The sequence below is a fragment of the Zootoca vivipara genome, chromosome 9 (assembly GCF_963506605.1).
Source record: "Zootoca vivipara chromosome 9, rZooViv1.1, whole genome shotgun sequence".
NCBI lineage: Eukaryota > Metazoa > Chordata > Lepidosauria > Squamata > Lacertidae > Zootoca > Zootoca vivipara.
In genome coordinates, this window is record NC_083284.1 from 41,483,805 (window position 1) to 41,498,265 (window position 14,461).

At 44.7% G+C, this 14,461-nt stretch overlaps 1 protein-coding gene across 2 annotated transcripts in view; it reads left to right on the forward strand.

The window, feature by feature from the left end:
• The first annotated feature begins 6,277 nt into the window (after positions 1–6,277).
• Positions 6,278–14,461, forward strand: part of GLRB (glycine receptor beta) — a 31,821-nt gene continuing 23,637 nt past the window's right edge. The window contains exons 1-2 of one of the 2 annotated variants that reach the window (XM_035113331.2): positions 6,278–6,484; positions 9,264–9,419. In XM_035113331.2, coding sequence (XP_034969222.2) covers positions 9,298–9,419 — 122 coding nt within the window. In that variant the 5' untranslated portion in view covers positions 6,278–6,484; positions 9,264–9,297. The remainder of the gene's footprint in view (positions 6,485–9,263; positions 9,420–14,461) is intronic. The other variant, XM_035113332.2, reaches the window with a different exon arrangement.

A 14,461-nucleotide genomic window follows, 5' to 3' on the forward strand; every position in this document is an offset into this window, starting at 1 on the left:
AAATGAGGTGTCCTTCTGAGCAGTATGTGTTTTGGTTTAAATGCCTTTGTTAGGTTTAATTCACATGTAATTTAGTTTTGTTTGGAAGGAGTTTGATGTTGCCATATGAGGATGAAAATCAGCCCTTATGTTATGCTTGTTGGCACTGTAAAGATTAACCTATTTTATTTTAAAATCATGAGCTTTTATAGAGTCAATTTAATCAGATGCTAACATAGATTGAAGAACAGCAAGTACATAAGGGCAGCTGGTTGGGGTTTTTTTTTGGGGGGGGAATGGGGACTGCTTGGCAACTGCTCTTACATGCTTGCTTCATTCAGCCAATGTCAGTGTCTGGCAAAGTGAACTGCAGACTATAAAAACTCACGTTCATAAATGGCATGCTAATTTTAAAGAGGATAGGAAGATCAAGTTTTCCTCCTTTAAAGTAGAATAAAATAAATAGTTGTGGTTTATTATAGTGCTTATCAATTGACTCAGAATTTGAATTTCGCTTTATGTGTAATGTAGGAACAAAGCAACCCAAACCCTGGCAGGCAACAGCAGGACTTAACCAAGCGGTGGAGTCGGCACTATGACTGCAGCTGAAGCCCCCTCATTTCCATCTCCACTTGTGCTGGGCAAGGCAGAAGGGAGGAGAGGGGCAGGAGGACGAAAATTCAGGATTAGTTTTTTTTGCTGCACCAGCTCCAGCAGAAAAATTCAGATCAGGTCTGATGCAGTATGTAGCTGGACTGGCTTAGCTGGATCCTTGGCTAGCAAAAGTTTACCCCCCCCCCACTCTCCAAATGCCCAATCTTGGGGCATACACCCATCACTGCTCACCCTGCCCCCCTCCAACAGGGCAGACTGGGTTCTTGCAGTGGTAGATTTCTCTGTTGACCTGCCCTCCCCGCTGAGTTCCATAAGGTCAACACTGGGACTAAGGATAAAGAGTCTTGCAGGCAGTGCCACTCTCTGGACTGGTTGTAAGAAGGCAGGTTGTGGGCCGAGGTCAGACTAAGGTTGGTGGACCAGTCTTTACTGCTTTCACAATATATTTATCAAAATGTTTGTAAGACATCACACGTAGCTTAGTTGGTTAGATTGTGGTGCTGATGTTGCCAAGGTTGTAGGTTAGATCCTCATATAGGGCCACTGCATATTCCTGCATTGCAGGGGGTTGGACTAGGTCAGGCACGTCCAACAGGTAGATCGTGATGTACCGGTAGATCACTGGACGTCTGTGATAGATCACTGGCTCCCCCCAAAGAAGCTCAACAACTTGGACTCCCCTAAATAAAGCTCAACATTTCTGCCCTGCACCCCAAAGAAATGGGGCTTTCCTCCCCCTAAAAAAAGCCCTACAACTTTGACCTGAACCCTGGGCCTTCTTAAAAAAAGCTCAACAATGTAGATCACCGCCAGTTTTTAACTCTGTGAGTAGATCACAGTCTCTTGGGAGTTGGCCACCCCTGGACTAGGTGATCCTCAGGGTCCCTTTCAACTCTACAATTCTATGATTCTATGTTTGGAAATCCTCTGTTCTCCAAATCAGGGGTGCCTTTTTCAAACAACAACAACAGAGCTGATCTGCATGGCATTCATCTGCAACCTTCTTTCTCAACCCAGCCCTTTATTTATTGCTGTTCCCTTTGCAGTTATTACTACTGTTTGTGTTGTTTGCCTGCACAAACCAAAAGCAATTATTTCTTTAAGCTGACTGTCCTGAGATTTTAAGTGGTGTCACTCTGTTGACCTTGGACAGCTGATGCCTAGCAGGTAGTTGACGAATATGTGGACCATGTCTAAATCAAGAAGCAGTTAAGGACAAAGCTCAGTCAAAAACATCACCCGTCTAATGAGAGAGTAGGCATGCACTGCGGTCAGCAAGTGGAAACTCTCAGCTTCCACTTCATTTGGCCTTCTTTTTGCCCACATATGCAGCCCTATAATTTCTTCATGAGTCAGTGAGAGTTGTGTGGTTACTGCTGAAAGCACACAAAAAATGTGCCCAAATAATGCATTTTATGTGGCAATTGGCAGCTCTGGATATCATATGCTGAGCACATGCCCACATTCCTCTGAAGCAGAATGCATGCCCACCAGGGCAGTGGGTGGGTGGGTGAAATGAAATGGTGTTTGCATACAATGGGGGATATCTTACAACTCATTTATGGCAACTGATCATGTGAACTTAAAAGCACAAGAAGAGCCCTTCTGCATCAGACCAAAGGCCTTTCCGGCTCAGCATTCTCTTTTCCCAGTAGCCAAGTAGATGTCCATAAGGAGGACATGGGCACAATAGCACCCTCCTGGTCATGATCCCCAACAGCTAGTAATCCCTGATAATACTAGAGGCTGGCAGCCAAAGATTTCAGACGAATATGTGAAATTGAGGAGGGAAAATGCAAAGGAAGAATTCAGTGTGTGCCTTCTTCTGAATGACCGTCATGACTTTTCTTTGGCTCATGGGTACAGAGATAACCTAGGAAATGGCAAAATAAACTCCTGCCAGGGGATGCAGGCCTAATGAGGGGCACAAATTACCCATTAGACTATGGAGTGCATGACGTATATGTGTGGCAACATGACACAGCTGTTGCGGCAATATCAAATGCAGAAGAAACTTCCTGTCCTTCTTCACCATGGCACAAAGGCATGCAGTAAAGTGATATTCCCCTGGGGGGGGGGGAGCACTGATACAGCTCCTTGCCAATGATGCAAGAGACCCCTCAGATTTTCTGGAGGATCATTTGCTTTCCAGTAATAATGAGCTGGCACCCATACAACAAAACCCAGGAGTCCTGATGAGAGAATCACCTGAAAGCAAATGCTGACTGCACCAGCTAGAAAGTTAGGGAATATTGTTACCATCATTCCACTTTTCTGAGCAATGAAAATTTCCAGGAGCACAGTGCTTATCTGGGCTTAGTTGCCATTGAGAGAAAGTCACTAGAGGGTTATGGTGTTTTTTTAATAAGTGAGGTGCGCGCACAAACATATTCTCCTATATAAATAAAAATGTAAAGTGTCATCATGCTCTACAGCCAATAGGCTGCCATGCCAACTGCAGCATGAGGAACTGCAAGCAGGCCCAGGTAAGTTGTTTAACAGAGGGCAGGAAGCACCATGAATCACCTCCACCCTCCATTAATTGCACACCTGCTGTGAGGTTTCACAGAGGGAGGAGGCCCTTTGCACAGATGAGGAGGAGGAGAGGTGGAGACCTCCACCTCAAGAGGCGTCAGGGCAGGAGGAAGTTGATGATATGATGGACCTAGATTCAATGGACCCAGATTTGTGGTGGTGGAGAACAGTGCACACTCCAGAAGAAGAAGAAGCCAAGAGCTGGGAAGTAATGGAAGATGTGGAACATGGGCAAGCAAGCAGATTCTCTAGTCCTGAACAGAGACAGCACTCAGAAGTGATATAAACAGTACAGCATACAGTGGACGCTATGCCACATGTGAAAGCCTGATGGAACCTCCTCCTTCTCCATGGACCAGGCAATCTCTTCGTATCTTAGAGCAGAAGGCGAAACAGAGACAGAAAGATTTCATTGCTGGCCACTGTAGGCAGTAAGGAGGGGTTTGGAAGCTAGGAATTGCTGCAGGGGGGGTGGAGCACACACTTTGAGCAACATCCCAAGACTGAAGGGAGAATTATCAATGGTCTCTCTGTATTCTGTTGATTTAAAATAGAAGAACTAGTAGAAACTCTCAGCATCTCTGATTTCGCTAGGCAGCTAGCCTGGACATCGTGACAGGTAAGATATAAAGGGAGCTGGATTTGGTCAGGTGTCATGGAAGGGCAAAGAAGTAGACAGCCCCTGATATCTATCTGTCATCTTTCATCAATCATCTATTTATCTTTCTTTATTTGCAGGTTGAACATAGCTGAAGGCTTCAACTTCCAGCCAGCTAAACTATCCAAAATGAGATCTCTGTTTGCAAACAAGTTCGCTATACTTCAAGTTATGTTTCTCTGAACAGTAAGGCCTTGACATAGTTTTGTAAGATTTGCAAGGACACCCTTTGTGGTGCTTTGAAAATGTTATATAATTGCTGTGGGAAACAATGTGGCAAAATCAATGCAGAGTCCCTTTGCATGTTGAAAAGAAGTACATGAGTGAGTCATTCACTTCCACTTTGCTTGCTTTGGCTGCGGCAATGGGAAATGTGACTTATTTAAGGAGCCCCCCCCCCCACCGTTGCAAATCCATGAGCTTCAAATAACTTCTGGAGCTTGTGAGGACACCTTGGTAAAAAGATGATCTGAGAATCCTACATTCAGTGTTACGTTAGAAAGCCAGCGTGGAGGATGTGCAAGGGACTTGGGATGCTTCCAGATTGTCACATGAATAAAGGGGAGGGGGAATTTGTCCTTCCTTTCTCATAGCACTAGAATGCAGGGAAATCCAATGAAGCTGAATGTTAGAAGCTTAAGGAGAGATAAAAGGAAGTACTTTTCCCCCAGAGCACATACGGTAGTTATACAGAGGAGGAAGTGATGGCCATAGACTTGGATTAGCCAAATCCATGGATGATAAGGCTATCAACAAAAGTTAGCTGTGATGACTATGCTCTGCCTCCATGGTTAGAGACTGCAATGCTTCTGAAAACATACTCCTGGAACTCACAAGTGTGTGTGTGGGGGGGGGGAATGCTCCTGTGCTGGGGTCCTGCTTGAGGTTTTCTCACATGCTCTGGCTGGTTGCTGTAAGAACAGGATGCTGGACTAGATGGGACATTGGCCTGATCCAACAGGCTCCTATTATTTCTTATGCCTTTTTTAGGTGGGATTCAAATAAAAAGGTAAAGGACCCCTGACTGTTAAGTCCAGTCGCAGACGACTCTGGGGTTGCGGCGTTCATCTCGCTTTACTGGCCGAGGGAGCCGGCGTACAGCTTCCGGGTCATGTGGCCAGCATGACTAAGCCGCTTCTGGCAAACCAGAGCAGCGCACGGAAACGCCGTTTACCTTCCCGCCGGAGTGGTACTTATTTATCTACTTGCACTTTGACGTACTTTCAAACTGCTAGGTTTGGATTCAAATAGACACCAGCAAATTCAGGTTGCACAGTTAAAGCTGATTTGGAACTCTTGCATAATAAACCCAGTTAAGAAGAAGAAGAAGAAGAAGAAGAAGAAGAAGAAGAAGAAGAAGAAGAAGAAGAAGAAGAAGAAGAAGAAATACTTTTTCAATACGGAAAATGCATTGGAAAGTGTGGAATCACATTTACTTGATGCAACATTGTTGAACTTTTCTGCAAATGAATACAACAAATGCTCAATAAATAGCCAATGCCATCTAACCCCCCACAAACAAATCTGAACAAATCCTCAATAAATAAGCTATCTGGAAGCAACATCACTCCCCCTATTTTCTTACTTTTTCTAATTTTGAACATCTCCTAAAATATCATGTTCATTAGCTCTTATTTTTTAAAGTCTTGACTAGCAAGTGTGGGGCAGCAGCATGGTGAGATCCAGTTCATTCTTCCCAAGTTCTCCTTGCATTGGAAAGCTGAGTCCGGCCTGAAACATTTTATTATGATTTCCCACAGAATCATAGGTTTGGGAAGGATCATATGGCTTATGGCCATTTTATTTAATCCTCTGCTGCACACCAGTAAAGCTACCTGCTTGGTATTGCTTGTTTGGAGGGGGGGGACGCCACCATACAGCAGGATCATATTTTGTCCCCACGTGTTGCTACAGTAAAAAACAAACTAAAAAGAAGGCTTGTCAGTTAAAAAAGAGTGCCACTCCAATGGGCAGGTATGTCTAGTTCATAGCTGCCAAGTTATCCCTTTTTTTAAGGGATTTTCCCTTATGCTGAATAGGCTTCCTCGCGAGAAAATGGAAAACTTGGCAGCTATGGTCTGGTTCTGCTTGCTTTTGGAACATGCCCTCTGCTACCTTGGTGTAGGTCAGCAACGGGTGCCTGTGTTCCAACGCCAGATGACTACGATTAGATTGAGAGTAAATTCTCCCTGTCGAACCCTTCTGTTACCATTATTCCTGCACCGCAGCCCCGATGCTCCAGGATAAAGGGGGCGAGAAGGCTGGGCGAGCGCGCGTTTGCGGAGCCCTTTTCCGTTGCCACAGTCCTCGCATTCCCGCGCACTGCAAGCCAACGAAGGGGTGACTGAGAGTGAGGGCAGAGCCGAGTAAGGGCAGCAGCTTCTACGAGGCTTCACGTCCCCACTGCCCATGTGCAAAGGGGCCGCACATGCTCCCTGGCCGCCTCTCCTCGGGCAGTGTGCACATGCTCAGTAGCAAGATGGACGCTTTTCTGATGCAGGGTTCATTTTGGTAGCGCCGCGGCGGCCGCCGAGCTATCGCTTCCCCCTCGAGCCGGCTGCAGGACCTCGGCTGGGCGATGGCGCGCTGCAGGCTGCTCAGCCATCTCCGGCTGTAATCCAGCGGGTGGACGGGGCGCCGGTGGCATCCCGGCCGTCTCTCTCTTTTTCTCTTCCTCTCTCTCTTCCCTGGCTTGTGGTAAGTCCTGGACGTTGGCGGAAAGGGCCGCGTCGCTGGGCTTTGGAGAGGTTTCTCCATCCGCGCCCGCTTGGAGGAATGGCAAGGCTTTGGGTGGCTGCGGGGAGAGGCCGGGCGATTGGCCGTGCCAAGGCAACGGGCGCTCTGTGCGCTCCGTGCGCGTCGAGCCCTGCCTGGCTGCGTCCCCCTGCAGAGGTGGCCATCTCCAAGCCGCCCTGTTCCTCTGCAGCAGCTCCTGCCTTGCTTCCTTCTTTCAGTACCTCGGCCAGCACCTTTGCAGCTCCTGGCGGGTGTTGCTGTTGCGCTTAGTGGCTCATTCTGCATGGCTGGCCCTTCCCGAGATTGGGGAGGTATCTGGCGCTGTGCTGGTTGAGGAAGGAGCCAGCCAGGGAGCCTGCCCTCGACTGTAGAGGCGGGAAACTCCAGTTGGCCCAAGAGGGAATATTTTGCTTTTGCCTGGAAATTGGAGGCGGAGGCGGTGGCAGTGGGTAAAATCTAGGGAGGTATCCAGGCACGCTATCTTGATTTGAGTGTGAAGCAGGCAAGAAAGTGGCTTTGGCCAGAGATCCATGGTGCACAGAGGCCTTGTCACTCAAATGTGGGAATGGGGAGGGCAAGCAAAGTCCTGCAATGCTGGAGGTTTGTGTGAACACCTGTTGCCAAGGTTGCATAGGCAGCCGTTAGAAGACAACAAATGAAAACACTGACTGGTTTCAAATTGGCTTTCAAGACTCATATTCTGGTGAAAAATGTGCTGTGTGCCCTTTTCCTCTTTGTTGGACTTTTGCCGCTTGCAATTTTTAGTGCTCTAGTGCTTTCTGCTGACCTTTAGAATACGGTGGGGGAAGAGGTCACAGAAGTCACTTGCTAGGGAGGGTGGGGAGGGGTTGCTGGGAGACCTGATACTGTGGTACTGGAGGGACAGAAGAGGCACCACCACCACCATTTCGCCCAGTGCTGCGGTAGGGAAGAACCGCCATTGTGATCATAGCCTGGCTGTGGGAATGGAAAGTCCCATGTCTTGCAATTTGGCTGGGAGCCCCGGCTGCTGTTGCTCTGGGCATAAGGAGATACTTCTTCTGTTGCTCTTGGAAGGAAGACAAGAATGTCTTCTGTTGCTGTGACTGAAGGGATATAAATATCTTTCTGCTTTTAAGAAGAAAAATATATGTGGCTGGCCTCTGCATCTAGAAAAAGATGAATGGAGATGTAGAAAAATGCAGCCATCGTTATAAGATTCAGGCACTTGCTCTAGAGAGTGAAGCCCGGACAATCCCCCCCCCCCGCCATATAGTGCGGAGATCATAAAATGCAGAGATTTTTCCCCCTCCTTCAGTCAGTGCAGCTAGGAGCTGGCAAGCAGTATTTGGTACTGAACACGAACACTTAGCCCTGTTGGAAAGGTGTTTGTTATTCTTTATGCTGATATGAAATACTCAATAATAAAGATGCTGTGTGAATATAGTGTGATAGTAAATGTTCTCCATGGTGCAAGCAGCGCATGCAATTTGTTTCACTTTCTGAATGGGGCAGTAAATGCAAGACTAATGATAAGAGAGGAGATTCATTGTTAGCAAAGACACATGGTTCAGTGGGATGTCTTAATTAGCCCTCATTACTAAAACTTCCCACTGATATTAAAGGAACTAGTAGTGAAAATTAGGGTTGGATGGACGAGGCCTGGGTCTGTATGTCATGTCTTTGCTCAATAATTGCAAGTATTTTTTTGTTGGAATGCTATAAACATTTGTATGCCAGCATACATATTGTAAGTTTTACTTTGGGGGAAGCTCATCTAGGTGGGTTTCCATTTAGGTAGCTTCCTCTGGAAGATGTAAGTTTGTTCTGCAAACATATCAACACCAGGTCTGTAGTTATAAATTACCAACTGTTAGGCAGCTGCTCATTTGGGAACCTAAGAATAATCCTGCTCAGTCAGGCCAAAGGCCTATCTAGTTCAGCATTTTTTTCACCTAGAGGCCAATGATATCTCTATGGGCCCCCAGAAGTAGGACATGAGTGAAATAGGACTCTGCCCATCAAGATCCCCGGCTACTGCCCGTGATGCTGGAGGTAATAGCCATCATTAGTAGCCTTATTGACATTGACAGCTTTATCCTCCATGAATTTGTCTGAATCCAAGTTGACTGTCATCACTACATGTTATGGCAACAAATTCCATAGTTTAAATAGGCATGCCGTGAAGAAGTACATCCTTTTTTCTGTGCCAGATCTTTCAACATTCAGCTTCATTGGATGGCTTCTGGTTCTAGTAATATACAAGAGGGAGAAAAAGATATCCTTCCCTATTTTCTCCACACTGTGCAAAATTCACATAGCTTTGTCATTTCTCCCTACTCTTACTTGCCTTTCCCCCTCAAATAATTTTCATAATGAATGCATGTTCCATTAGAACAAAATGGTCATGATCCAAGACAGAGTGAGTTTACTGGGTTTAAGCATGCCCGACAATATTCTAGATTGTAGCCAGTAAATCTATCTAAATTATTCATACAAACGTTTCTAATTAATGAGAAATCCACATAAATTATCAGTGCAATCCTATGCTTAGCTATTCAAAAATAAAACCCCTGAGTTCAATGGGACTTACTCCAAAGTAAGCAGTAATAGCATTGCAGCCTTTATCCGGTAGCTTGTCATTGGAATGATTTAGTGTTTACAATGATTAATAGCTATTTACTTCCTTGGTAGGAAGTTTTTCCTATTTTTCACATTCAACTTCATTAATAGATGACTTTTTATCTCTTGTTTATCACAGGTCAACTTTTGTTCTGGACTTAAAAGTCCCCACAATGAAGTTTTCCCTGGCGATTCTTGGGTTTGTTTTCTTCTTCTTATGCATTGAAGAAGTCTACTCCAAAGAGAAATCTTCAAAGAAAGGGAAAGGGAAAAAGAAGCAGTATCTCTGCCCTTCGTATGTCCCTTACATATTTATTTATTTTTTTTAAAAAACTGTGTAAAATGAAAGTAGTGAGGGTGTGCGATAAAGTGCATGTTTTTCGTTTTCTTGTGAAATGATAAGAGTTCAAATAAACAATATTAATGCACTATGGGTGACATCCAGTGATGTCCACCCACTTGTGCAAAGGAAATCCACTTGTGTCACAGGACCTCTAATTTTTCTCCTCCCCCCAATCCATCCCCCTGTGCACCCCCAAAATCTCTGATCCCCTAATCCTCCATAACAGGTTTGGGAAGTGTGTGTGGAAGGGGATTGTAGGTGGAGGAGAGGATGAAGAAGCCCTGTTGAGTGAATGGCCACTCATGCTATAATGCACAATAATGTATCCATTTTATTTATTTATTATCAGATTATTGGAAGTGTGGGAGCTCTGTTTATTCATGACCAATAGTAGACAGTCAGGTGTTTTGTTAGTTGAAACTGCCAGCAGCTTCTCAACAAGGTTTAACCATCAATCATGTATGTATATAGATATTACGTGCTCAATGTAAAGGGATGTCAGTAATAGAAAACTGAAGAACGGTTCAACATTTTTGAGAGAAGCAAAGGGTCAGGTTGCATGGAAGAAGCTTCAGCACATGACCTGTGGATAAAGAAGCTATAAAAAGTTGGCAAGAAGGAGTGACAAGGAAGTGGGGGTTTGGAATGTGGTAAAGGGAAAGGGGTCGGTACAGCTGACATTTACACGGCTAGTGGCCCAAAGGAAAGATTGTTGAAGGCAATGGGCTGAGAGGCTGGGATTTGAATGCTTGAAGATACAAATAGAAAAATGTGGAGGAAAAGAAGGTTCAAGGAGTAAACAGAACCAGGGAAAACCTCATGGATAGGTAAATGGGTTTTTGGAAACAGGTGCCCTTGTTGATTTGAATTGATATATTAAATCTTTGATGAGTGCCTGGTTTCCAGTTAATTTACATGCTGAATATTTTCCCAGGCAATTCTAAACCAAAAACCCATGAAATTCCCAGTCCTCCTTTTCAGATGCTTTCCTCTGCCCATTGTGTGAGCAGTTGAACAAGCTTGTCCCCAAACCTCAAAACTATGGTTAGTGACTTCAAAGCAAGACACTATATGGCTCAGTATCCTGGGTTGTTTTGAAGCCATTTAACTATTGCTTCTGGATTCACACGTAACAGGAAACAATGGTTAGGTACTGAATCTTGGCTTGTTCAGTTGTCAGCATGAAGGGAGGAGGCAACTGTTTATTAAGTGGCTGTCTACTATCGAGTCTATATAATAACTTGGTAAGCCATTGGTCTGCAACAGAGATGGGGAAGTGAGCCCCATGGTTCAAAGAGCTTGTTAGCCCTGGGTGCTTCCCAAATGCCTGACAACCATCTGCTTATCAGGCTTTTGGGAAGTGTTGTGCAAAGTGCTTAGCCCAATGCCCACAAAATCCATTTTTATTGTCCACACCCTTACCTGGGCAGGTGTGGCTTGCCCAAAATGACCTCCTGGGTCCAATAGGATGACCTGGCCCACAGCCTGCCATTCCTAACCCGTGAACTACAATGCAGATTCTCCATGGTCTAACCAAGAAGTGAGAAGTAATCAAAATGTGAGGTAGCAGGGCAGCAATAAGATTCTCCTCCCTACTTGAATATAGACAACTTGCATAAGAAATGCACACTTTAGTAAATTATCACTTGGTAAATGCTTTTCTCTATCAACCATGGCTTAATAGAAAGTACACTTAAGTATGAACCACCTCTATCTTTGCCTATATTTTGTCATGAACACATAGGCTTGAAGGAACATTCTGCATAACTAATTTTTTTAATGTTATATTTATGTTCCACCTTTCTTTCAAGTAGCTTGAAAGTTTCCACCACACTTAAAATAGTAGCTTGTCTAATAAAAATAAAACAACACTCAATTGTTCAGTGGTCTGAAGATGAATTATAAGGAGGATGTTGGTGTTTTCTATTTCTGGGATGTACTGTGCAAAGAACATTTTCATGACACAAACATTTTAGGTCTCTACAATAATTTAGCTAGTGTACTACAAGAGATTTATGTACAGCTGAGGTTTATAATGTCTCTGCTTGAGGACAGAGTGTTACAGTGGGCAATTTGGCAATGCAATTCATCTCTGGGCAAGTGCTTATAGTTAAGTGTTCTTGGGCTGGTAGGGTTCTGGGTGCTGTGTAGGTAAAATTCAGTATTTTACAAAATGTATCAATGCTGTTCCCTCAGGGCAGGCTGTTAGCCAGGTGCCATAATCTAGTGTTAAGTTGACTAGTAGCAATATGAAGCCAACAGATGGGACTGCAGGGATGAGAATCTGCATGGGAAAAGAAGTTAATTATTATATCGCAGGCAAATATTTACTAGAAATGCTCTTCCATTTTCCAAATAGGAAAATTCCTGCCATGATTACTCATGCTTCTGTTTAGCTCTAGTTATGTAATTATTGACTGGTTTGAGAGGCTTTTCTGCTGCCTGTTTAGATCTCAGCCAGCTTGTTTCAACAGTTGCACTTCATATAGCATAACCATAAAGGAGTCATCAAATTGATATTGTATAGTTCATCTTTTTGTGGGGCTCTGCCTTTTAAGGAATGTCTTTCATGTATTATCTGCTTAAATACTGGTATAAGCTTGCTTAACCACTCCTTGTGCAAGATAGGTTGATGCAAAATTCACTTTTGGTATATGTTGCTTTTGTCTAATAGAAGGATTAGAGTGGGTCCCATTGACTTAGGCTGAACCACAATGGATGCAAAACTTTCATCAGTGCTCTGTGCTGGCCATTATTTCTATGTCCACTGCTGGTAAAGATAAAGGTAAAGGGACCCCTGACCACTAGGTCCAGTCATGACCGACTCTGGGGTAGCGGTGCACATCTCACGTTATTGGCCGAGGGAGTCGGCTTCCAGCTTCCAGGTCATGTGGCCAGCATGACAAAGCCGCTTCTGGCGAACCAGAGCAGCACACAGAAACGCCGTTTACCTTCCCGCCAGAGCGGTACCTATTTATCTACTTGCACTTTGACGTGCTTTCGAACTGCTAGGTTGGCAGAAGCTGGGACTGAGCAACGGGAGCACCCCCCCCCCCCGTTGCGGGGATTCGAACTGCCGGCCTTCTGATCGGCAAGCCCTAGGTTCTGTGGTTTAACCCACAGCGCAAGACAGCATAAATGATAACATAGTGTTGGTTCAGTAAATGGGGAATGCCATTTTCCAGCACCACAACTCTTAGGATACTGTTTGCATAAGGTAATGCAAAGTTCTCATATACAAGGACTTAAGTGAGTACCATGGTTCCTGTTGCTTATTACAAGAAAGTGGGTGTATATTTCTGGTATTTGCAGTTAATACAAGTTTTGGGTGAAATCTGGCATGACTTGCTTCAGGTTAGGCCCAGTGTCTGATAATTTAAGACAGGGATAGGGAACCTCCTGCCCAGGAAGCAGATTCACCCCAGAACTGTTCAGTGGGCAGGGCCTAAGACTGAAAAGGACTTTGATGTTAATGATGCAAGTGCAGCTACTTCTACAAGGAAGATCTTTTGCGAGGCGGGTTCCGGTTTCCGCCTGCAGGAATGGCGGACCTGTTTTCCATCTCTCTGACCTTCGTAAGGAATTTGGCGGTTGCTAGGGGAGTAAATGGCAACCCCCTACCCTCTCCGGGGGTTACGGAGAGGGGCCGCTGGCCCGCGATGCCCCCTGACCCACTCCGACTGTTTTTGGAGTGGGGGGAGCTTGGGCTGAGCACTTACGAGGGCCAGGACTCCCGGACGCTAATCTGCATGGCGGGGATTTCCATGGTTAAAGAAGATAATTAGGCTTAAATCTATGGACATACTTCAGAAGGAGGGGAAGAAGCGCTGTTTACTGCTGAGAAATTTATGCTGCTGAAAGGAGAGGAGTCAAAGATTGCACTGCATCTGGAAGAAGGATTGATGGGGACGGAGCGATAAGGGAAGTGAGTTTTTATTTTTTTTCCCTTCATATTGCTGCATCGTACCTTCCCGTCCTGGCTTGTTTGGAGTGAAAGAGAAGCAAAAGACTGTGTGAGTTGAACTTTATAACTGTTGTTACTGAACATATTTTTTTAAAGATGTGGAGTTGCCGATGAGAAAAGCCTCCCCCTAGTCGGGCGGAAGGGGTTCTGGACGCGCTCGGAGGATTTATGAGTTGTGACGCACTTTAAATTGGAGCAGCGACCTGAAGCTAAGTTCAGCTATAGGGCAAGGAGATCCATTAATTTACCAAGAGTTTATGGTTTGATGTTTGGGTCTCCTGCCTGAAAAAGCTGTAAATTCTATAATGATCGTGAATCTTCATGGCTATGAGAGAAAGCGAAAGTGATTTGAGCTTTTTGAGATGGCGCTGCTTCGGGCTGCTTCGACGCAACAAGGAGCTCCATTAAGAAGATTTATGGGGAGGCTGGACTGATTAACTCACACAGGAGAAAGAACATCTGTGAAACTTGGTTTGATATTTATCTCAGCGGCTGGGAAACAATCGGATGAAAGTGGAAAACATCTATGTGACTGTAAGGGGAAGTTCTGGATTATTATGAACTTGGAGGACGATTTGAACTTTAGAAAAAAGACGGCAGTGGACAGTTGCGAGGAATTCCCAATTTCTTGAAGCATGGGAACCCAAATAAAAAATTCTTTAGATGATTTGGCATAACATTCGGTTTGATTGATATATATATGTGTATAATTTGAAATATTGAATGTGATATAATTGGTTTTAATTAGAAAATTAATAAAAAAAATATTTTTTTTTTTTAAAAAGGAAGATCTTTTGCGAGAAGATCAAAGCAGAGGAGGAAGTATCCTAGCAAATAGGTAGGGTCTTTGTAGTGCTGGGATAGCTCAGTTGGTAGAGCTTGAGGCTCTTAATCTCAGGGTCATAGGTTTGAGCCCCATGTGGAGCAAAAGATTCCTGCATTGATGAGGTTGGACTAGATGAGCCTCATGGTGCCTTCCAACTTTACAATTCTATGATTCCTATTCCTTGCAAACATGCAGAGCATCCCT